Raw genomic sequence first — 26,000 nt, 5'->3', positions numbered from 1 at the left:
TTCATGTAAATCATAGATCTGTCACTATTTTTTACCTATCTAAGAATAATACTTGCTCATTAAAATAAAAATTTTCTACTTTTTGTACTCTGCAACAGCAAGTAATATGCTGAGATTATGCTGAGAAACAACATTCTTGTGTGCTGTTTTTTGCTGGGGTAGAGTTAATTTTCCTCACAGTAGCCGGTATGGCACTGTGTTTGGATCTGTGCTGAAAACGGTGTTGATAACACAGGGATGTTTTTGTTATTGCTGAGCAGTGCTCACACAAAGCCAAGGCTTTTTCTACCTCTCACTCCACCCTGCTAACGAGGAGACTGGAGGTGCACAAGGAACTGGGAGGGGACACAGCCAGGACAGCTGACCCCAACTGACCACAGGGATAACACAGGCCATCTGCAGTATATAAAGCTGGGGGAAGAAGGAGGAAGGGGAGGATGTTCAAGGTGATGGCATTTGTCTTCCCAAGTCACCGTTCTGTGCAATGGACCTCTGTTGCCTTGGGGATGGCTGAACACTTGCTGGCCCCTGGGAAGCAGTGAATTAATTCCTTGTTTTGCTTTGCTCATGTGTCTGGTTTTTGCTTTACCTATTAAACCATCTTTATCTCAACTACGAGTTTTCTGGTTGGTGGGTCAGTGAGTGAGTGGCTGTGCAGTGTTTAGTGGCCAGCTGGGATTAAACCACATCTTTCAGAAGGAGGAATAAAAGCCAAAAACTCTACTATTGTTGTGTGTAATTTTGAATAGTGCAAGAAGGTTATTAAACAGAAACTTAAAATAATAGCTAAAAAAATTAAGTTTTTCTAAATAAAATAGCTATCCAGATCTCTTTCTTGAATTAGCTGCATCCAAATGAGAAAAAGTCAAAGCACAGTAATATTTCTGTATTAAATTTTGGGATGTGATGCAAAATACAGAGGAGCCATCAAGCACTGGGTGATTTTACTGCCATTCAGAAGAACCCTAGCTGGCTGCAGTAGTTCAGCAAAGTAAAATTCAAGTCCTGCATACAGTGAGGAATTACCCCATGCAGCAATACTGGCTGAGGGCCAGCTGCCTGCCTTTTGACATATTAGAGGAAGATAAGAGAGGAAGGACTGCCTCAAGAAAGAAGGCACAGACCAGTCTTATCAATATGTACAAAATCCTGATACGAGGGAGTAAAGAAGACAGAGCCAGATCCTTCTTAGTGGTAGCCAGTAAAGGGAAAAGAGACAATGGACACAAATGAAAATACAGGAAATTCTGGTTCTATGACAGTAAAAAAACTACAATGAAACAGAGAGGCAGTGGAGTCTCCATCCTTGAGAAAATCCAAAACACACTGGCACTGAACAAACTGCTCACTGAGCCTCCTGCTGTACCTGGCTCTGCTTTGAGAAGGGAATTAGACAGGACGTCCCTCTCAAAACTTGGCTAGTCCATGATTCTATGAAAAGCACAAGGCAGACTAAAATGAGTTTAATGAGCTATATGTAAAACGCATAAATCTTATTAAAATTTAATAATTAATCTCTTTTCAAACACATCAGGAGTAGGAGGCCAGGTCAATACTTGACCACATTGTAAAATGAGTGATCAGAGAATTTTAAGCTCATAGCAAAAGAAATAAGGTTTTCTTGCATTCATGTTGACCTTGGAAGAGTTAGAATTCCTGCAAAAAGTATTATTGGGAAACTCAGCAGAGGATATGTCTAAAACTGAAGCTTTTTATGAAAAGGTTGGGAAACATACTGACTAAGCGAATTAGAACCAAATAGAATTCACCCATGGATTCTTGAAGGATTCAACAATGAGAAAGCTGAAGTACGTGTTATATTAGGGAAATGTGAGCATGTTTCTGTAAATTCATTTCTCACAAACCTCCTGATTTTCTCTAGAGGAATCAATAAGTACTTAGATAAAAAAAAAAAGACAGAGAAAGACAGAAAGTTTCATTGTGAGGAATGGACTGGAACACTTAAGCCTGGCACAAAAAGGGAGAGGGAACACAAAGTGATTAGGTATCTCTAAAAACACAAGTGTTATGGTAAGGAACAATAGTTCACTCTATTTTCCTATTGATGAACTACCCAATGAGAGCTGAAGTTAGCATGTTCAGAAGGGCAAAACCAAAAGGTTTACATCCTTCACAAAACCTGTCATTAAATATGCTAAGGAATTTTGAAGCAGGAATCTAGGGATTGTAAAATTTGGTGCATTAAAAAAACCCAAACAACAAAGCAAGAAATTCAAGGATGAAAAACTCAGATGAACTCATATATTCTCGGTTCCAGCATTTCCTGAGATAAATACTGATGCACACTAAGAAAGTATTCCCGATAAGTGTCATATTTATGTTCCCAATCTGTTTTATGTTTCCAAATCCCTGGTTGCTGATTAGTGTCAAATATACCAGATTTTTGATCTGGCACAGTGCAGTCATTCTTACGGATGGGTGCATGTTGTTCTCACAGGAGCCCTTGGAAGTTGCCAAATATGAAAAACTAGTGATCAAATCCAAACCTCATCACCTAAAAGAGTAATATTAAACCAGAAATTTAAAGCAATTAAATCAAACAAATTTACCCTCATGGGAAGATGGGAAGGTGAAAGGATGCCTTGTGCCTCAGAAACTTCATGTTCTTGAATGCTGCCATTGCCACTGCTGTCCCCTGAAGCCTGTGCAAAACCCAATCATGAGAGCAAGTTCATAAAAGTCAGGGAAAAAAAACATTATCTCCAAGAAATTGGCAGCTTCAATGCAGAAAAAAGAACTTTTTCTTTTTCAGTTGGTGAAGCCTCAGTGTCATTATGATGTTAACTTATTTCAGTACTTGCAGCATTTCATTACCCTTCAGAAAAATAAAAGCCTTAGTTCATTTTCTGAAAGCTGTTTTAGACAAAATAAAATGATGCTTTTTGAAAAGTCACTTCTGAGGGCTGTATAGGCCAAAAAAAAAAAAATGATTCGCACACAGAGATAGTTTTAAGTATGATGAAATGTTTCTAAGAAGAAATACTACATTTAGGCTTATTAAAAATATTACATGGAAAATTACTTTGAAATCTCTGAGGCACTGAGCAATGTTTATAAGAATACTTACATAAGGATCATCATCTTCACAATGATCTTCAGTAGCCCTTGGGTCAGATTTGATTGTTAGATGTTGAATTGAGCCCTGCATGGAACATTAAAAACAGTTCAAGGAAGTAATATTTTAAGTAGCATGTGTGAAAGGGTTGGGCGGTGGGAATTAAACAAAACACCAAAATACCCCAAACTGTGTTCTGATTTGGTTTAAAATTGTCTGAAGCATAAAATTTTATGATAATTATGCCAATTTAAAGACGTAAATACATTTGTACATTTTCCTTTTGCAAAATGTTGAAAAAATTGAAGGTGACAGAATACAATGGCTGTCACATCCCAGTGATGCTACAATTGCCATACCACATTGTTAGTGCCCCCTGTGAAGGATCTAATCCTGGTTTATGTCCTAGAGTCTGTAAAGCACTGTCTCCTTTTTCTAGTTATGAAGTGCATTGCAGCACCAAAATTGGCATGTGAAAACCCCTAACAATGGAGACAAAGGATGGGAAGGGAATATCAATAAGTGATGAAGTGGTTCAGAGAGAAATCAGCTTAAAACTTTCCAGAGAGGAAATTAAGGAGAAGGATTTCCTAATAACAAAGGTTTCTTTTTTCAGAGTTACAAACTGTACTTCTCAGACATGCTGAAGGAGTAGTAAAAATTTAATTTTAAACACTTAACTATTGTTTCTTGGATTAGAAAGACTCAAAGTACTTTAAGAAACACGTGAGGGACATTTCCCTATTCTGAGATCTCACAGTTAGACACATTGCACACATAGGGCAGAAAGACGGATATTCAAATCAAGAACTATCTTACCTAACACACATGACCTAGGATATTTTAGAAAGGAATAAATTCTGTGATTCTATCTTTAACAATCCTCTAATTTCTGTACCTTTAAAGACCATGAAACTCATGTAGTTGGTGCATCTTGAGTTTGCTGGGCATTCTGAGGCAACAGCTCAGTAGTCTCAACCATTCTATTTCTCTCAAAACTTAACGAACAATTCAGATACTTAACAGTGTCAGACTGACTAACAGTTCACTGAAAAATGATACATGCAAGAAGGCACAACCAGACACTTAAGCAGTGATGCTTTTTTCACAGTACAAGTGAATACATTTTGAAAACATATTTTTTTCCTCTTGCTCTAATCTGTGGCCCTGTATGGTCAAGGAAGCAGAATGGAGAGTTCTAATGTTTCCCAAGTGTTGCTGCTAGCCAATTACTCCAACTAGGAAAGTTATGGTTCAGTCTACCATGGTAGGGATGATAGATACGAGATATTGCATTCCCTCTCTGGGTCTTGTGCCTGCTGCTGCCTTCCCTGTTAAAGCCGGTTTGCAGCATCTGGTATCATTACTGATTCAGTTATATTTGGTTGTTGTCTGGTTTCTACTTTTCTTTACAAGCATCAGGGCTAGATTTTCCTTTGGTTTCAATAAATCTGACGATAATTACGTTCCTTTTGTGTCTGACAACCAGAGTCTGAGACAGATGAATTCCCATTAGTCAGAGCAAACAGCAACTGACATCTATTCATTTGCACAATCTGCTGTGATTTGTTTTTGTTTTGGGCAATTGATGTAAACAGTTCTTGGCATACAAACAGAGTTTGAGGAGGGATCAGCCATTTAGTTTTTCTACCCAAAAGCAATTGGGTATGATGAAGCAATATGATGAAGAAATAAAGGCATAGGACCTAGAGTACAGGTCACAATTGGTACTAATGAAACAATCAGAATATTGGCTGAAATTTATGTACTCAATATAACATACAGAACAACCCATTTTTGTGGAAATGCATCATGGTGTAATCCACCATGTGTTCCTGTCATCATATTTACAGATTTATTGGTGATAATCTCAGCAACTGATCATCACATGTGTTTTCCAGGTGGGGTGCCAGAGCAGTCTCATTTTCCTGAATGATTCTCAATCTTACTTACTAATCAGGCATCCACAATACTCCAGTCATCCTGTCTGTCTAAGAAAGGTAGCACCAGCAGGCAATCTTCATACATTTCACTTTCCACCACTGATTTGCTGCTAATCAATATAATCCTGTAATTCTAGGTGTTTAGACTCGTCAGATAAATGATAAAAGTACATTATCCTTGCTGCTTACCAGATGGAGCTCACAACCTGTCAGTACCCCTGAACTCTGGTAAGAATATCTCTACTCTCTAAAGAAAAGGATCCACTCAGTTTTGCACAGCTGCTTTACTAATTTGGGGGAAAAGACATTAATCTTACGAAACACTCTACAAGTTTTGAAGTACAAGGGAAGTACAAAAACAAGATGGAAAAATTGTGACATTTCCCTTTCCGTTTTACAATGAGTCAATCTCATGCATAATGACTGCTTTCACATTTCCATTTGCAAGCTCAGTGGCTGAGAATCCCAGTCAGGATGCAGCAGAAAGGATGCTTGCACACAAGCTAAGAAGGCTTGAGAGGCTTGTAGTAGTGATTTTAGTCCATTCTATTTTTCTGAAGCACCTGATAAGCTTCAAATAATACATAAACTGTAGAAATACAGTTTTATCTTCCAAATATCTTTATCTTTGATGACATCATTCTCAGAAATTAAAAACATGGATACTTTGAAATCTGCCCTTTGTAGAAAGGCCATAAAAATTTATGTGACATATTTACTCTGGAGTTTCTCATATTTAAACTGAACGTGGAGCTTTATACCTGGACTATTAATAAATTTCTGAGGTTCTCAGAACATTTGCATTTTAAACCAGAGTTTATATATCTGCACTGCCAAAGCCTAGCCAGGTATGGAAAATACAAACTATACGATTTGTAACCTCATTTGGGATATAACCATTGTAAGCAGACTTTCTTGGGTAGAGAGTACATGCATTAAACACTGATACATGTGAATTTATCAGACAGCACTTACTGTGAACTTTTCCAATCCTGTGGCTCCTGCATTACCAACAAATATCCCAGAGCCAGATTCAAATACCAAGGTTCGAGCTGACCTTTGAAACTGAAGCCTCTGATATTCTTCACAGTCCATGAACAAAGCAACATCATTTTCCTGAACAGTCACTGTAAACCTATTCCACCTGTTAGTCATCACTGGCACTTTAAAGGAAGCAGCCTCTCTGGAGATATGGGATCCAGGCTCTGTGTAGTACATAATTATTCTCTGGGTGCTGTCATCAACTGGTGAAATTCTCAATCCCAGGTAAATTGTTTTCTGGAAGGCATCTGTTATTGCAAACAGCACTCCTCCACGATCACTGTTTGGTTTCACTGTAACTACGATAGCGAAATCTCTGTAGAAAGGCGATGGTATAATAGCACTTGTCAATCTACCAATGTTGGAATCCGGTCCAAAGCTGTAAGCTGGGAACCCTCCATAGCCGGTGACAAAGTAGACAGAAGGAGGAAGAGGAACTCCTATTAACTCTGTGAGGTCAAGGTGTCCTTTTGAGCCTCGTTCTGCAAAGTGCATAAGAAAAAACCATGTCATTTACTCTTTAGGTGCACAGCCCAATTTAAACCATTTAGGAAAGGCTTGAAAAACTGAAATGCAGTGTCATAATACCAGGAACATACTCCTAATACTTCAGGCCACAGTTCAGGTAGTGCTTAAACATATTTAGCAATGTAGACAAGTCATTCTTGTCTAACTTGTCCCTTGACTAACTGAGGTTACTCGTGTGCTAAAGAAAAGCACATGTAGACATTTGGTGAAATTGAATGGCAACAAGTATTTCTTAAAAGATATATTTACTTCAAATGTCCATAAACTGCAGAAAATGCTAAATGTGCTTGCAAAGTGTATTCAGTGGAAATTGAGCAACCTTTTGTTTTTTAATTAACTGAGATCCTTTATCCTCCCAAAGTAAGACAGTAATAGTTCTCTACAAACAGCATGATAGAGTTTCACATAACAGGATAAAATTTACTGTGGATTTGCTTTAGCCTTTGCTTCTACAACAGATGTTAGATCTTATTTATGCCCTATTCTCATATTTTTCTTCTTAGTTGCACTACGTACATAAAAAATACTACTCAGCAATCAAAATTCATTTTTGAATTTCTGAATAGCATTTGTTATGTTTTGAAATCAGAGTATTTATGCTTTGGCAAACACACAGAATTATGTATGTCTGTCAAACACGCTGAGAGAGACAACTCCTGCCTGGCAACGAAGGAGTAATGACAACAGCTAAATATCTGCACCCAATTTTAACTAGAAATTTGGGAAGGCAGACTCTAGTAGCATACCAGAAATAAAACTTCTACCAATTTTCTTCTTCTAAGAAGTAAAAGTAAGCAAAAAAAACCCCCACAAAACCTTTTTAATCAGAATGAGCAATTCAGGTCTGAATCTATACAGAGCTCCTCTTTCAATTTTTAAATTTACTCAGTTACCTGTAACTGTAATGGCTATATAGGCTGAATAAATCCAAATGGAATAGTAATGGAAAAGGTATGACAGTCCATCTGAATATTGCAAACAAAATGAACTGAAAAACTTTACTTGAAATACCTGATTAAAATCAGGCAAAATAACAGAATCTCACTCTTTGGTCTGAAAACTGGCAAGCTGGTTCTGATGAAGAACTAAAGAGAGTTTCTTCAACTGCAATATTCATTGTTTCATATGCAGTACCAGCAAAGTGTTTTCCATTGTACTTGTGGCATTGTGAAGAAACTGTACAGTTGAAATTAATCTTGATCTATCATCTTCTCTGTACCTTAGAATCATAGAATCACAGAATCATAGAATCATAGTCACAGAATCATAAATGTTGCAAAAGACCTCCAGGATCATCTAGTCCAGAGTCACTGTGTTCACCACTAAATGATGTCCCTCACTGCCACATCATCATGCCTTTTGAATACTTCCAGGGGAAACTCATTAACTGAAAAAAGGCTGATGTGCTTCATATAGAAACAATTTCCCTTAAATATTTTCTGAAAATATAGAAGCTATGTTTAGAAACAGAAAAACTAGCTCCTTATCCAGAAACCAATTCCCTTAGGCACTTTTAAATGCTTTGCCAGATGGATTTTTTCCCCTTCTTAATAGTTTGAAAAATAGACATACATTTTTTCTGGTCAAACACAGCTACCAATTTTTTGATTGTGAATCTAATATTGAGCCATGTTTTCTATTCACACATATATACACATAAAGGAACCTCAACTACAAATAAAATGCATAAGCCATTACATAAGAGTAAAAAGGTAAGGAAAATAGTAATCTTGAAGGAGAATACAGGAACTGTGTACAGATACCAAACCTACGTCCAAAGAGCCATGGTAAAGTGATCAAGAATGCAGATGGACAATATCTAATGCAGCCAGCAATCAGCTTATCAGACTTGGATAGCAGGATGCACACCCTAGAAGCAAAACTAATGAATACAACTGCAGTTTCCCATTTCCCATTCTCAAAGGAAGATTTGGTTATTGCAAAAAAGCCTGTTCATTCTCCCCACACAACATGTGAAGCTGCAGTCTAGCTGCAGTTTCCCAATCACCTACCGAACACACAGAGCCCCAAACACTTGCCTTTTTAGCATTGCCTCTGAGACAAATGAAACTTATTTGCAAAAGGTGACAGCGAAAGACAGGAAAGAATAAGTTTTTTCATTTGAGTAACATAAGTCAGAAGGCTTAGCAAATGTTTGAACTTCAGTGAGGCTGGGGTTGAAGCTTTCACTTATCTACTGCAGAAAAGCAAAACAAGAAGGTTCCAGCCAAATTCTGTACTTACAGCTCATCCCCAGCTATTAATGTATTTATGAGGGCCTACAGATACAATTGAAAGCAGAATATAGACTTACAGCCACAGGTTTTCAATTATCTCTGATTTAATGTCTTCCTGGTTTAATTATGTTAGAATAAAAATACTCTCTTATTCCTTTACATGAATAGCTAAATGCTATGTTAATTACCTTTAAGCCAGTAGAATAATTTTACTTCAAACATGTTACTATGAAGGCACTGAATATTGGGGAGCATCCAGAATTCATCCCATTTATGTCCATGTTTCCTAGACCTGAGGCACTGGAAGGTATAGTACAGAAGCAGCTTTAATATTAGTTATATTTTTTCTCAAAAAGTATAATCCCATAAATTGGGATGGTATTTTTTGTTACTGTATATTATGGTTGGAACTGTTACGGAATTTGGAAATAGTTGGCAATTCCCACTGAGGGACCATTTGAGAAGCATCAATGTGTGGTAAAAATCATCTTCTAAATCAGTATATGGAGTGTTTCAATACGCAGATGACAATATTAGAGGTTGGTTTGGGTTTTGCTTTTCTTTTATTGCATTTTTTGGATGTAATTACCTAGGCAGGGTGGACTTGCAAACCTGTGGGATCAAAAATACTTTTCCACTGCTCACAAGGGATGAAGTACAGAGGAAAGAAAAAATACTACCTGCTTGGTAGTATTTGCTTTAAATGTTAAAGAACAAACACAGTATTTATATCTTATAAATACGAAAGGAGGCAGAGGAAGATCCAGATTCCTCTAATGTATTACACCCTTCTGTGACTTTTTGTTTAGGAGCCTTCCTTCAGACGTGTTAATTGTCTTTACAGAAAAAGTACACAGTGTAAGCAGTGACACCAAAAAGTCAACTTGCTCCAACCCAAGACTTTCTGGAGGCATGTTGCTCTCTCACAGCCTACACACACAGATTTGACTCCTACCCTTACAGGAAATGGACCCGAATTCAAATACATGGATGTAGATGAAAAACATATCCAAGGGTCAGGCTGTATCTGTGCTATAGAACTGAGAGCAGTAGCAAAGATCCCTGATCATTGAAAGAATATGGATGCAGATAAAATGCCTGGTCAGTTTAGGTGGAACACAGAATCTAGTTGGATGCACAGATCCTGTTACCCACAGCACTGCTCCCTGGACTGTGTATACACATTGCCTCAACCTGCTTGCCTCCTCCTAATGCTTTCCCACATGGAGAAGGGTAGTGCCAATGCTGAGCCTGATCCAAAACCACTGATTAATCAAGCTGCGTTTATAGAATCATACAATGATTTGGGTTGGAAGGGACCTTAAAGATCACCTAGTTTCACCTCCACTGCCATGGGCAAATCTTCCACTAGACAGGGTTACTCAGAGCCCCATCCAATCTGGCCCTATGGATGGGCGTCCACAGCTTCTTTGGGCAACTTGTGCCTGTGCCTCACCACCCTTATGGTAAGGAATGTCTTCCTAATATCTAACCTAAACCTAGCCTTCAGCTTAAGTGTCCTATCACTACATGCCATTGGGAAAAGTCCCTCTCCACCTCTCTTGTAGGCCCCTTTAGGTACTGGAAGATGCTATAAGGTCTCCCTGAAGCTGCTTCTTCTCCAGGCTGAACAATCCCTACTCTTTCAGCCTGTCTTCAAAGGAGAGGTGCTCCAGCCATCTGATCATCTTTGTGGCCCTTCTGTGGACTCACTTCAACACTTGTGTTAGGGACCCCAGATCAATGTCAGTCCACTGAAATTAGTGGAAAGAACCCTTGTGAACCTAGCAGGCTTTGCATCAGACTATCAGCGTCCTTATCAGTGAATCCATGTACTCAGTGACCCATTTTTAACAAGCACAAGTGAAGTGACACATGAAACTCTATTACCAAGACTGATTTTATTTGCCTTTTTATGATTGTTTGCTTGTTAATGTTATCATGAATTCCAGTGTTTATATTAAAAGTTACTTTAGGAATATGACAAGAATCTGGACCTTTCTTACAAAGAGTAATTATAAACCTGAAACACTTGGAGTAGGGTATTCGTATTTCCTGTTGTCTATGAGAGCTCAACTAAAACTTGGAATACCCACAGTCCCTGTTTCCAGTTAATACACTGCACTTCCTCGCAACCAACTTCAAAGGTAGTATAAAGTATACAATCATACAGGCTTTAGGAAATTACTATGAGTCAAAGACTACAGGGTTCCCAATAAGGACACTTTGTCAGTGTACTTTTATCCTTGGTTTCTTCACTAGAAAATATATCAGAAGCAGAGCTCAAAGGCAAGGCCCTCATCTCTGACATAGACTGAATTACTCATCTTAGCCCCATTTTAAAACATACTGTTCCAATGGTCCAAGTTTGAAAGAAAAGAAATACTGACAAGTCCTTTGACCAAAAGAACATGATTGCTACTGTATGGTGAGATGAACATGTTGCATTACCGCAAAATAAACACACTACTGTTCTCTTCCATTCTCTGAGAAATGCTTGAGCTCCACTATCTCAACTACATGAATGCAAAGACTGAAGTTACAAATATTTGTCATATTTGGCCCCAACCACTTACTTTTTAGCAGTAATATTTGTTCAGCTACAATTTTAAGGATTGTCACATTTAGTTCTTCCATTATGTTGTTAGCTAGAAATGCCTTTTAACACAATCATTTGGGTAAATCAGCTGCCACACTTAGCCCAATTCTGCTCCATGTTTATGAATCATGATGGGTACATAAAAGACCCACAATACATGCTCAAGTGGATGTTATTTGCTAAACATAAGAAGCCAAACAGCCTGTTGCTAAAATCACAGCAGCTATTTTTAACTTGGTCAAGACAGGGCTTGGATGGCTTCAGAGGCCTGGGGATGGGAGTGGAGTGGGTGCTGGCTTTTGAATGAACTTATTACTTTCCCTTTAATTTATAACTTAAGTTCACCTAGTGTTTCCTTCTGTTCCTCTTCAGAGATTTTTATCAGAGCTGCTATCCATAATCCTGGCCCATGCCTGTTAAAGTCCATTCGCTCTGTGGTGCTTGACTTTGCATCCTGTGAAAGAACATCTTGTGTCACTGCTGTCCACTGCTGCATGAGCCTTGCTGGCAGTCCCTTTTCATGTTCTTTTAAGTAAATGCGATAACAGCTATATTCTATGAAGTCTTTCAAAACCAGACCAGGCTCAGAGCAGCCAAGATCAGGTACTTCTGGGTCTCTAAACTTGATCCAAGCTGACCTTGACCTTGCTTCCCTGTCCTCTTCCAGTCCAAATAATCACAACTGTAGGTTGTAAGCTCCCTTTCCAGCAGCACAAATAAACCATCTCTGTCTCAGTGGCATAGTGTACAGCCTCTGCTGTCTCTACTCTGCATTCAAAGAAACCCTGTAACTGTAATAGACTATTTTATACTCATTGCAGTAACGAGGTGCAGTAAGAGAAATCCTGCTTCCCTGCTGCCAAAGTGCATTTATTTTGCAGTTAACAAGAAATATTTATAGCAATAACATAAAGCAGAGAAGGATTTCCACATCTACCCAATAAAATTTAATCAAGTACTGCAAAAAGAAAAAGAAGGGAAATATTTTAGCACAGTCCCAGATGTGCTGCATGAAACAGAAGAGGCCAGCATCACTGCGCTACCAGGAAGAACAGCATTTGCTCCACTTACCCAGCTTGAACACATTTTTTGCTGTCATTAATATACTGTTGGAAAACATGAATAGAACATATTGGTATTAAAGGCTGGAGTGTTTCCTTCCAGCTGTCTCAGGAAACCTCAGAAGCGCTTTCTAGTGGTGTTGCACACGCAGAAGTAAGGCTGCAGCCAGCAGGAGCTGCGGTACTTACTGACACGGCAGATCATCGCCGACATTTCTTTGTGTAAACTGTTTTCCAACACTTCGCGCCAGCTCCTGCTTTTACGTCATTGTCATTCTGCCCTCTACTGGGCAAAAGTAGCTAAACATAATTAATTAAATATGCATCTATGTTGCACAAAGTACTGTTTGGTTGGTTAGTTTTTTCCCCCCATTTTATCCTCTTTGAGAAACTTTATTACATTACAATGATTTCAAACTAACCACCAAATTAAAAAAGTTTTCTTCCATACAAGTCTTTCCCCCCCACCTTGATCTAATGCTATTTTCTGATTGTTTTGACAGTTGTTTGTGAAGATGATCTTCCTTACACATTTTTGTGCACAATTGGTTTGTTTTGTACATAAATCCAAGGCTTTTTAATGTGCACTCAGTGAGCAGTTCTCCTTTAATGACAAAATCTGTGTGTTAAACACACTGGTTTCTTTGAGCCACAGCACTATAGAATATCAAATATAGCACAGAGACCAAATATTCGTGTTCCTCAGAAACATAGGAGAGGCAAAAGTGGGAAATATTTAGCAATGGTTCAGGCTATATTTAAGGTCAAACAATCACAGTGACTCATGTAATTTTATAATAATGAGCAACTGTATGTGCACACGTGTAGGCATACATGCCATTGTAATGCTACTTGTTTGCCTTGTTCTGTCTTAGAGTCCTGAAAAAGTCATATCATGAACATTATCTTATGATCACTATAGCAAAGGCTGCCTCCATTTTTCACATTCCCCACTTCTTCCTTGACTGTAAATACAAGGCCCAGCATCCCCTCACTGGCTCCATGATCCCCTCCACTGGGAGGCCCCCATTAATGCACTCCACAGCTCTCTAGGGCTGCTTGTGCCCTGTTGTGTTGCTCTTGCAGGCTTCTAAATTCACAATAAGTATTTACAATGTTCAGAGAGCAAATTGCTGTTGGGGTGGGGGCAAGTGCATGTTTGGTTGAAGAACTTTTTACAGGTAACTCTGCAAGTCTGGAAACTCAGAGTCCTGTTTCTCTTTCTGAGTTTGCAGCCCCCTGACACTCTTCTCTTTACTTGCTCTACTCCTTCCATGCCTGTTTCACACTTGGCTTATGAAGCCTTTTAAGCCATTCAATTACCTGTGAAAAGCATTCCTTCAAACATGAAGGAATAATGCTAATCCTTTGGGGATGTACTAGGTCCATTTAAGTTCAGGTTTTTTCTTTACAATTGCATAAATACCATGTATTCCATATGCACTAGTGCAAAAAGCAAAGGCGAATAGCACAAATGCCTTTCATGGAAAAAGATTTCCAGACCTGTTAGGACATCCACCCTCCTAAAGATAACTGAACAAAGTTAAGCTGTGTAACTATTACAGAGTGCATTGGATATTGCAGCTGTCCGACAGTAGGCACCTGTGACAAGGTTGGATACTGACTCTAAGAAATAAAATTTGTTGTGATGCACATATGTAACTATGATATGGACAATCTGATTGCCAGCTAGAGGGACAAGTAGCCTTTAATGATTGCAGGAGAGCAGAAGCTTTTGCATTTCACCACTAGGCAGCAACACAGCACTTCATAAATCAGATGGGAGCTTTGGCTGAGGAGAGAAAATCACTTATGAGTCACCAGTGTCAGTGTCTGCTGTGCAAGGTCTTTTACAACTGCTAAGCTAGTGTACGTTTTAATTTCCATTACAGTCATAACAAAACAAATGTGAATTATCACGCTACACTTTTTCTTTCACAATGACCTTAGAAATCAAAGTACAGTGCTTTTTCTTGGGGAAAAAGAAAATTCTTGTTCTTGTTTTCTCTTTCCCTCTCTCTTTTTTTTTTCTTGAATTTTAAAGGAGAAAATTCTTGTATAGCCATGACCAACACCCTCATTGCAAAAATAAATGTATTTCTAAGATCACGAAGACAGCTCTCTCTAAAACACTTCAGAGGCAGCTGACACTTTCCTAGATTTAACAGTTATTCGTGCCAGCAAAGAGTCTCTGCCCAAATGTGGAAAAACGGACGCTGACATAGTCTGGCACACTGACCTGCATATAAATTCTCATCCTATATAAAGAGATTGAATGGGAAGCAAGAGTAGAGAACTCTTAATCAGCAGCTCCTGCAGTTGCCCCTCCTGTCTTCACTAGACTCTGTCTCCACTACAAGGTTCTGTCATAGAACAGGGGTGTAAGAAGGATATGGGCAGGTGAGATTTGTCCGTTATAATTTGCTCTATGAAAATTAGAAAATTAGAAGCCTTCACCCAGAAATACTCCTTCACTTCTCACACCTGCTGTGGTATACCTTATCTCTTATCTCAATCAAATGATTTGAAATGCTACCATCTCCCTGTATTTCTCGTGTGTAATATATCGTGTATTTCTGCTTTTCCTCTGACACTGTGAATGACCCAGAAAGCTCTGTCTTGTCAGAAAATCCTGCTCCAAACCATGATGTGCACAGTCAGTGCTGGTATAAAAAGGCAGATGTCATGCTCCCTGCTCATCCCACTTTCAGGACATGTGTTCCGTCACAGCAGTAAGAGTCTGTATGTTCAGTGAGGCTTGCCTTTAGGCCAGCGTTGTATGCTGTGTGCAGTTTGATCTTGCAAGCACACCCTTAAGCCTACCCGAGAACACCCCACGATAAGCATTATCTCAAATATGTCTGAAAAGGCTGTTTGCAAGGAATTTTTGAGTGGGACATGAGAGAAACAGAGAGCTGATATATACTTTCATAGCTTCTACAATCTTTATGGAGACTGATACATATATAAGACATCATCAGAGCTTTATGCAAAGCTTTATGAGACCTTCCACTAACCTGAAACTGGAAAATCACTTAGTTCCAGGTCAGGTTAGATCAGAACAGAAAAGTAAAAATATTGTAGTAACTGAGGTTGTGTTTTGGCTTTTTCGTTTTGGTCTTTGCTGCTTTAGGATTTTGTTGTCGTTGTTGGTTTTTGTTTTTTAAAGATTAAGGGCTATGGACCAAGTAAAGGAAAACTAAAGGAATTTTTATGCAACCTTGAGACTTCCACAGCAATGTGACACTTGATGGACTGCGTTCCTCTCTCAGATGACTAAGCTATCCATCCTTTTATGTTAAGCAACAGAAGTTGGTATTTTGTTACTAAAGTTTTATTTTCAAGTCCTTAGGAGAACTTCTATTGTCTGCCAGGAGTATCCCTTTCATAACTGTTCTTAAATTTTTGTACCTGGCATTTATCATTGCTTTTTATCCTTTTAAGTGTATTCTCATATATTCTTTACAGTATTGGATCCAGTAGCTAGTAGGTTTGATATTATAAATGACCAGGATTCAGAGAAGTTAAAAAACAATTGTGAGATAGATAATATGGGAACAGTAAATATTAAAAGTATGTCTTGTATTGGACATTAACATTTCTGACAGCTAAATGCTTTTATAGCATGAATGCACCCGTAAAAATGTAGAAATAAAATCCAGCCAACATAATCCTTTTTCCATCTTCCTTTTTTCCAAGAATTTCATTTCCCAAGAGCTGCATTATACTACTTCTATGTCTTAGTGTAAATCACATACGTTTTTATAATCCTCCTGTTTTTGTTTTGTTTTGGTTTTTTTTTTCATTTCCCCAATGAATGCACTGAATTTTTAAAAAGTCAATTGATTCTAAAAAAAATATCATAAAAATGTCATTTCTGACATTTCAGTTTTAGGTCGAAATCCTGGCTAAAGTCCTAAGTGAAAGACCTTCTGGTTTTAAAATGACTCCTTGATATAAATTCCTAGAATTATTTGTTATGATTGGATTCTGTTGCCAGGAAAGGGTAAGCACGCACTAAATTTTTTCCAGCATTTAAGACATCTTATGCAAATTTGTTGGTTCTCCAAACAGTCCCTCTCTTACTGGAGACACAAATAGCATTTCCCACCCTTATTCTGTTACTAACCCAGGAGGCTTGTAAGGACTTAAAGGCCATCAGGCCTCTGTGTCTTTATCAAATTTGATGCATGCAAGTTAGACTAGAAGCAGACTCAGAAATCATTGCAAATACATGTTGCAATTATATATTCATCATTTCCTTGTGAAACTGGGTTAAACTCAGTGTATCACTGTAATACATGCCTATAGATCTCCCCTTGAACACGAATACAGCAGGCTCTTTTTTTTCAGCTCAGTGGAGTAATTGCTTTTACTGCTTACAAACCACAGATTTTCCACTGTGGGCTTCACATATGATCCTGTGTGACAGTAAACTAAGCAAATCTGATTTTAGCTACATGTCTTCATAAAGAAATATTTTGCAAAGCATCTATTAGAGAAATTGCTATCTTCAGTAAGAAGAATATAGAAGTTTTCTTTAGAAGACAAATGAAATAAAAAGAGATGCTGGATATAGGTATTAGGTATTTCACCCCATTCACACAGATGGAGTAACGCAGTGCAGTGACTTTACTTTCACCTAGCTTCAGATATGCACAGCCTCAAACATTACATCACCCATGCTTTTGGAACTTTCTTCGCAACCAGAACTACTAGAAGTTCAAAATAAATACTCAAATACAGACCTATACTGGCCTCACTTCCAGATCTGTTAGATATCTCTGAAAAGGTCAATATACTCATGAAAAGTTCTACAAACAAGATTTACCATAATTTTTTTGTTTTAATACCCCACTTTCAACTGAAATAATACCATGGAACACCAATAAACTGCTGATTTTTTTCCGAAAAAGGCGCCATGCAGAAAATGACCATGCTGTGAAACGTGTTATTCTATGTAGATGAAGACCAAAAGTCTTTTCTCACAGTCCAGCTCCATTTTCAGGCATGCACTCCCCTTTTTCACTCCATCTTCATCTACCCCTCATCACATGACCCAAAATACAGTCTCAAGCAGTGGCTTGAGAAACTTGAGAGAGGTAAGACAAACTTTTACTCTGATTAAAAGCTTCATGTCTCCTGTGCTATTTCTCAGGAAATATGACAGGAGCAGTATGAACTTTTTTTTTTATGACACAAAGAATATGTTTTGCATGTGCATGGCCAAAAATAATTTCATTTCCTCCAGAGTATGTAGAGAGTAGACGATGTCTTATTTTTGGTAAATATTACATTTTTAGTTCAATCAAATGTTATTTGATCCAAGAGCTGAAAATAGACCAAATGATAAAAGAGATAGAAGTAGTATACAGCAGTAATTCTGAAGTCTTAATGTTTGATATACAGTTGAAAGTCTTTCCCAGAGAATTCTCAACTTCATGCTATCCCAAACTTGAAGAGTATAGCTGATTTACATCTGTATCCAATATTTATAAATCCATTTAAACTGTGTTGGCATACTGGCCTTCTGCTTTTAAAAAGCTGGTTGACACAAAATGTTTTATTTATGGCTTAAATTTCAAAGGTTACTTTCTCAAGGCCATTAGCATTGTGACGAGAATAAAAAAGAGTTATGTCCTTAGAATTTATTGTGTTTTTGTTAATGCTTATTTGAACTGAATATTCAGAAAGTCAAGAAAAGAAACCAACATAATAAACAGCAAACCACAAGGTTGTTGGCATTTTTTGGCTTTGGTTATATGCTTTGCTCTTTATTTTCACTGTCTGAGCCCTCATTTGTATTTTAAAACACTGGTTTCACCAATTTCACTCATGATAAGCACAGCTGTGCCTTAGTAATAGCACAACTATGTTGCATAAAGTTTTAATTATGTCTGAATTAGAGCATATGCTTTGATGTGTCAGACTTCAACAGAAGTCTTCAGGTGGTGGAAATTATAGCATCATGCAGCCTAAAGGCTATGTTTTCCATGTTCTGAGCAGCGAGTTCTCTAGATCCTTTCAGTCATCTGCTCTCACCTCGTTTTATTTCCACCATCAGGGGAATCACTTTCCTCCTTCTCCATGCCATATATAGTCAAATACGACCTCATCTTTGCTCTGACTTTGTTTAGCAATTTCTTGCCAAAAACACTGAACAAAGACATTCCATCCAATGCCCTGGGCTCCAGCTTCAGGAGGTATTTTTCAAACTGTAGGCTTTATGAATAATGTTATAGGCAGTTCTGTAGCCCTATTCCCTGAGAACATACCACAGCTTAATCTTGTTCTGTGGCATATGCTACACAAACTACTGCCAGACCTGTGAACATTCATGAGCTTGTATAAGACCAACAAGTATCAGTCTTCGGTCTCTTCTGAATGTGTCAATGTTCTTGTCAACAAAAATGTCACAGCAATCTGCTAAACCTCCCCTCTCTGTCTCATATTTCCTACTTACATTTTCAGACCTATCGAGAAATTGTAAAGTGAACAGGATCTAAATATTCCCTCTCTCTTATCAGTCTTTGAAAAGAATATTAAGCTTATATGGATTTGGTTTTGTTTTGTTTTACAAGCTGTTCTAGTAATTGAATATTAACACCCATGTATGCTTTTCTGAGTGTGGAGCAATTAACATGACTGCCCTGGAATCACAGAGATAACCTATTCTTCTGGACAAAGTATTTGAGTAATAAGTATATTCTGTGGCTGAATAGATTATGAGCATACAACATGTGAAGGGAGGATACAGCTTCAATTAAGTCCACATTTTCAACTTGACTTCTATGTGAGAAACCTAGGAGCTGATGCATCTGGATATACATATTCTAAAGGGGTTTATCTGGATAAATCCCTTTATTGGAAAATCAACTGTCAAATCACAACTCATTATTTGGAAAATGATATCTTAAGAAAAGTCTAGGCACCAGAAAATGTGATTAACAAGAGAGCAGCATGTGGAAAAGTCCAAAGCTGTCTCAGTTAATCCTCCTTCAAGGTTAATGGTTCAATAGATACATTTGGGTTGCTTAGAAAGCCAAGTAGGTGCAGCTTCCTACGTCACAGTTTTAGAGCGTGTAGCTTCACTGATTTTTAACTGATTTTCCAGCAGGTCACAAATTCCTACCAAGAAAACTCCAACATGTTCTGGTTCATTCCCTGGAAGCGGAACATTAGGAGTTCTGGTTACACTCAGTGAGCTTTGACCTTCTTTTTACAAGCTACTCTATACACAAAATGTGGCAGTAATAAAAAGCATTCAAGTAATAGTAATATTGTAATAGGTTAAACCTGAAACAGTTATTAAAATAGAGGAGGAGAGATTGCTTTTAAATTGGTTTATCTCAGAAGCTTTGTACTTGTTAAAAAAACAAAGTAGTGTAACTGATTTTCACATGGGGTGAATCCTGGTGGTTTCGGTACAGCTACGACAATTTTATATAATACAGCAGCTACTCAATACCCAAACTGAGACTCTGCAAATGTGGAAACATATGGTTGATGGTAAACCCAAACTTGTATTCATCAGTTATTTAATCATTTTCTTATTTAATCATCACGCTCTTGTTTAAATCCTGAATATGTTCTACAGAAACATAAATTACCATTTGACATGATCATGGCAGCTGAATGTAGAAGGTGCAACTAGAATATTAAAATTTGCAATACAGAGATCGAAAGTATCAATTTCCCCACACCTTCCCCAAGCACTTTTCCATAACGAGTAGCTTCTTTGTGAGCCAGGTCAGTTCCCAGTGGTCTCTCTGGCAGCTGCATTGCTTGATTTGGACTAACACCAAGGAACTAGCTGATACAGCCTGTGGGGTCCTATGTAGGGTTTTTCTGTTATTTTAAAGTAAGGAAAAGAATCATAAAGCTATTTTGGCTTATAAAATGCAACTACAGAACTTCAGACTCAACAAGGCAAGAGATTTATCTTGGATCTGACAGGATGTCTCTTTCTCCATCTGAAATTTTGTGGTTCTGTTACATGACCTCATTGCCAAAGTTACACAGATATTAATGTATTTGGCTACACTCTCATATCTGGAATCTGAACATCTGCAGTGACCTGAAGTGACCTAGACATTTCTTATAGGCCAGAAAATTAAGACAGGTTTTTAAAAAACACTGAGTAGATATCTAGAGCTGTGTCCCAGCAGAAGGGCCTGTGCCAGACTGAAGGGGAACCAACAGAAAGATACAGATCTTGACCAGGAGGAAAAAGTGTTCAAAAGCAATACCAGCAATACTGCCACTATCTTTATGGCCTTAAGAGCTTCTCCCACAGTAAGGGCAATGTCCAATTCATTCTTCACCAGTTGTTGTGTAATGTACTGAATTGCTGAGTCTTGCACCACACGACTAGTGCTGAAAAGAGTCTGAAAGTGTTCAGACCATCGATTCAGAAAGGAGATTTTATCTGTGTGAAGCACCTGACCATCTGCACTGAGTAGAGGGCTTTGGACTTGGTATGTAGGCCCGTATGCTGTTTTCAAGGCCTCGTAGAATCCTCTGTAATCACCTGTGTCTGCGCATAATTGAGTTTTTCCTGCTAGATTGATCCACCACTTGTTCTGGATGTCACAGAGTTTCTGTTGGAGCTTGCTGCATGCAAGACGAAAGGTGCTTTTCTTACATGGGAGGATGGCTGAGCAAGGAGTGCTTGGTGAGCAGATCTCTTCTTCCTCAACAATTCCTGGATCTCTTGATTGTTTTCATCAAACTATTCCTTGTTCTTCTTGAAGGAGAACCCTAAGGATTCTTCAGAGGACTGTGGGATGCTATTTTTAATACGGTGCCAAAGTGTTTCAGGAGAGGAATCTATGGAATGATCTTCGAGCCTAGTTTGAAGGTTTGCCTGACAGCTGTCTTTCACTGTAGCTGTTTGAAGATTCTTAACTTGGAGTCTCCTCCTTGGGATACTGCCCCTTTTAGGTTTGAACTTAAGATTGAAGTTGAGTTTACAGCGCACAAGCCAATGGTCTGTTTGGCATTCTGCACTGGGCATCACATGAGTATGGTGGACATTGCGAACATCTCTCTGTTGCACCAAGACATAATCGATGAGGTGCCAATGCTTAGATCTGGGGTGCATCTAGGTTGTCTTCAGACTATTTTTCTGCTGAAAGATAGTGTTGGTGATGGTGAGCTGCTGCTCCCCACAAAACACTAGCAGAAGGCAACCATTATCGTTGCAGTTTCCAACGCCATGCTTGCCTAATACTCCTTTCCAGGCTTCAGAGTTCTTTCCTACTCTGATGTTGAACACACTTAATTGCAACAGTCTGCTAATAACAAACAATCTACTTACGAAGCAGTGCTGTATTTGAATTGCAACATAAAATGTAGACAAAGAAGAGTAGATGTTTTCACCATTGTCCTTCCTTTTAAGACTTTTCCTTGCTTTCATAAACGCTTTTGCAGAAAGTGGAATCCTTGTCCATTGGTTTGATCATAGCATCAAAGACTTTATATTTTAGGAGACAATTCCTTGTAATTAAAGGAAAAATGAGCTATAAGGAACCTGACATAGCTTCTTTATAAATACACATATTTTTATACACACACAAAACCACACACACACACTCATATGTGTTTTCCACAGGAAATGTGGCTGGAGAAAAGAGAACTTGAATCCTTTGAAGTCTCTTATTTTTGTACCTATTAGAGGCAACTTTCTCAAAAAGTACTAAGGACCTGACACACAGGACCTTATTATTATATTCTTATTGACGAATACAAAAACATGAAGGGAGGGTGCAAAGAGGATGGAACAAAGTTCTTTTAAGTGGTGCCCACTGACCTGAAAAGAGGTCATGGGCACAAACTGAAACCCTGGAAACCCTTGGAGCATGAGGGAACATTTTTTCACTGTGAGGATGACTAAGCACTGACACAGGTTACTCAGAGTTTGTAGAGTCTCCATCCTTGGAGACATTAAAAAACTGTGCGGACACGATCCTGGGCAACAAGATGTAGGTGGCCTTGGTGAGCAGGGAACTGGACCAGATGACCTCCAGAGGTCCCTTCCAACCTGGATCATCCTGTGCTTCTGTGTCCAAAAGACTTTTCATAGTGAAGAGAGCCACTGATTTTCTTCCCACTTGGAAGTCCCATTTTATTTCCAGTATGTGCCACTAAGGAGAAATTGTTTAAAAAACAGAGACTGAATAAGTCTTGCTGTGCAAACTGCCAGACTGCTCAGGTAGTTAGCCATGACAGCAGGGTGATACACCAAAAGCCTACAAGCCTGTATTCTGCTCTTGATCACTATTGCTGAGATACACATGTGTATAGATATGTGTGCATAGATATATATACTTTTTAAAAAAATTTAACTTATCCAGTTTTCATGTTACAATGATACAAATTTTCTTTCTGAAACTACATAATCCAAAATGCACAAGTGTGACAAATTCATTCAAATTATGCAACCACTCTGGAATTCCCATAAACATTAAAACAGTATGTGGTAACAGATTTTTATTTTTTTTGAACAAGAGCTGCTCAGTCTAGTTTTGAAGCAGTTGGTAAAGCATTTGCTAACAGCAGGGCCTTATGCTGCTTGATCCAGGTTTGCCTATGTGGCAGCTATAGATATTTCAGACTAAAACTGGATATTTATTGCTCATACATTTCCATTATGACAAGTCTGAAATGAGCCTTTGTATTTGTACTTAGTCCAGTAGTGGGACAGAATGAAAACAGAAGCTTAATTCTCTGGCATGCTTCCTGCACCCAAATGCAACAAGCATGAAGGAGATGTGGAGCACTTCAAGTAGGAATGGTTGTGGTTTATTCTCTTGAAAAAAAGAACTCAAAACCAAATAGTGGACACAAGGCAGAGGAATAATATGTTGAAAAGTGAAAAACAAAGCACATGCCCTCCAGAGACAACTGGAAAAATAACGTACTTCTCTTTGGAAATGAAAATTTATTTTACTATTGGGTCGTTAACAGCTAACAGGATTGTAGCATTTACTCACCATAGTCACTAATGAAATTAACTGACTGTGCCATTTCTGAGTAAAAAGGAGACTTTGTACAGGCCAAAGAAACTCCCTCAAAAGGGATTGTAAATGCCTTGTGAACTACGATTATTTGCATGCACCCGTTTTGTGTTTGGTTTACAACATTGTTTTTTAATTAGCCATTTTTAACTGATGAAAGCAACACAACAAAATTCTCACGATATGCAAGTAATTATTTCAAGAGCTGCATTGATGCACATTATCTCTTTGTAAAATAAAACATGAAGCCATGTCAAATGTCTTTGGATTATAATTCTGGCATAGTTTTACAATACAATAAATTTAAATTCCAAGGTTTCTGGAATTGTATAAAAATATCATCACTTAATGCTAAGGCTGCAATTTCTAGGTTAGCTTTATAGAGTCTTTCTTTACAGTTTGCCAGGGATTGTTTGTCTCCTCACTGGTACTATAAAGCCAATATGGTAGGATTGAGCCTTGAGCTCAGTTAATGAGCTTAATGTTGAAAAGAGTTTCAACTTAATGTTGGAATTTGTGTATTCCTCGACTGGCCAGTTCAGTAGCCTACTTCTATGTGGAATTATAAATCCTTCAGCCCTTTCAGAGGGTCGTGTCCTGACTGCTGAAATTATTCTAGTTGGTTGACAGACTTTCAGTCTTTTTTTTCAATTTCTTTACTGTTGGAAACTGTTAAATATAATCAAATTCACAGGAGATTTTTTCATTACATATATTACTCCATCATTTACATATCGAGGTTCTAGGAATCTTTCCAGAGTTCTGCTTCTTCGGTGAACTAAACATTCTCCACTATGGAAAAGAAACAAGGCTTTACAGAACACACGTAGTTTCAACTATTAAAAATATAGAACCAGGGAAAGGTAAAATTGAAATTACTTTTGAGTACTTGTACATTTTTTTACTTAATTTCCAAGAGGATCCCAAGCTGAAAGAGGAAGCAGATCGATTGGATGCCTAAATGTAATACTTCACTTTTTTCTTCATGTCTTTGAATTTCATCATTCATAATTATGGCAGTCATGCTCCCGACAAACATTTTTAAATTTGTTTTTAAGTTTTCATTTTGATGGTAAAAATCAATGGAAGTTTATTGCTTAGCTTGTGAATCAGATCATCTATGACAAAATGTGTCTTAGGCCAAAAAATGAAGCCCCGCAAAGTATCATCTGCTGAATGTATCATCTAAATGTTAAATGCCTCAGTCAACATCAGATCTAAAACATGGTTACAAAATAATAGGATTTATTTCAAAACACACACTGTTGGACTGTTTTCTTTAAACAAACTGCTCAGTGGCTGCCTTTCTGATTCTACAGTTTCCTACATTCCATAGGAATTTTTTTACTTCCATACATTGATCAATGGAGTTACTGTTTGCATAACAGAAGTCTGAATTCACACTTTGTGAAAGATGTTTTTCTAGGTGCAGATCTGTTAAAAAAATTAGCCATTACTGACCATTATTAACCAGTTTTTTTGTGCAGATCCACTTCATTTGTCCCCAGCATGCTAAGGGTTATAAAAGGCCATGCAGAGCAAAACTATTTATTTTAGAATCACATTTAGTAATTCTTACATTTTTAAGCACAGATTTTGCAAACTGTATTTAGAACTGAGGGCAGTCATAATTCTATGCTTATATAATATACTCTCCAGGCACACATTTCAGAACAAATTGTTTTCCAATGCCAGTGAAATGAGTACATAATGTAGAAATACTTGATTAAAGAATAAAAGTAATCTCTTAAAGTAACCCCTTCATTTCTAACACATAAGTTTATTTTTCATTCCTATCTCTTCAGTGATCATACCAGAACTAAACAATAAAGATAATAAAACTAGATACTTTTTCCTCAGCCATGGAGTACAAACCCTTCTACCTACAAACTGCAGTGACTGGAATCCAGTGTTATATCAGGGTGGAACTGAGTTACAGTGTACACAGAAGAGGATGACATTGCCAGTGCTACTTTGCAGGATTGTCTTCCCAAGAAGCATTATGTTTTGCTTTCAATTGCCAGGCTATAGGGAATGCCATGATATCAACCAGTTAGAAGTGTTAAAATATTTATCTCCATGGAGGAACATCACATCTAGGAAGTTCAAGGCTAGCCAGGCTAAGCTAAATCTGGTCTGATCTAGTAATGACCATGACGCATTTGAGTGGAAATCTGGAATAGGGGATCTTCAGAGTGCCGTTCCTTTCAACCTGTATTTCCATTATTTTGTTTTAGAGGTGGAAAATCATCTTTCGTAGCTGTCATTACTCATTGATAGGTCACTGATATTATTGGCATTTTAAAGAGAACTAGGAGGCAACAAATCTGCTCTGAGAACTTTGAGACTACATTGCACAAACTTTTATACGTGCACTGGAAGACAGGAACCTGCTCCATTGATTTCTATGAAAGTAACGTGACTTTAGTAAAATCTTGCAGGAGTGGAAGAGTGGTAGACAGCATTTCTTTTGAAGAAAACTTTACAAAAATGTTTA

General features: G+C 37.9%; 1 protein-coding gene across 1 annotated transcript in view; it reads right to left on the bottom strand.

The window, feature by feature from the left end:
• The window catches only part of LOC113956364 (collagen alpha-1(XV) chain-like), a 125,003-nt gene that overhangs the window by 78,456 nt on the left and 20,547 nt on the right, over positions 1–26,000 (bottom strand). Inside the window, exons 3-5 of the mRNA XM_027662847.1 lie at positions 5,995–6,542; positions 3,089–3,163; positions 2,571–2,663 (exon numbers count right to left, since the gene is read on the bottom strand). Coding sequence (XP_027518648.1) covers positions 2,571–2,663; positions 3,089–3,163; positions 5,995–6,542 — 716 coding nt within the window. The remainder of the gene's footprint in view (positions 1–2,570; positions 2,664–3,088; positions 3,164–5,994; positions 6,543–26,000) is intronic.

This window comes from Corapipo altera, unplaced genomic scaffold, assembly GCF_003945725.1.
Source record: "Corapipo altera isolate COAL_440 unplaced genomic scaffold, ASM394572v1 359, whole genome shotgun sequence".
NCBI classification, from domain to species: Eukaryota; Metazoa; Chordata; class Aves; order Passeriformes; family Pipridae; genus Corapipo; species Corapipo altera.
Note: the sequence above shows the minus strand (reverse complement) of the source record. Positions and strands in the feature narration are given on the sequence as shown.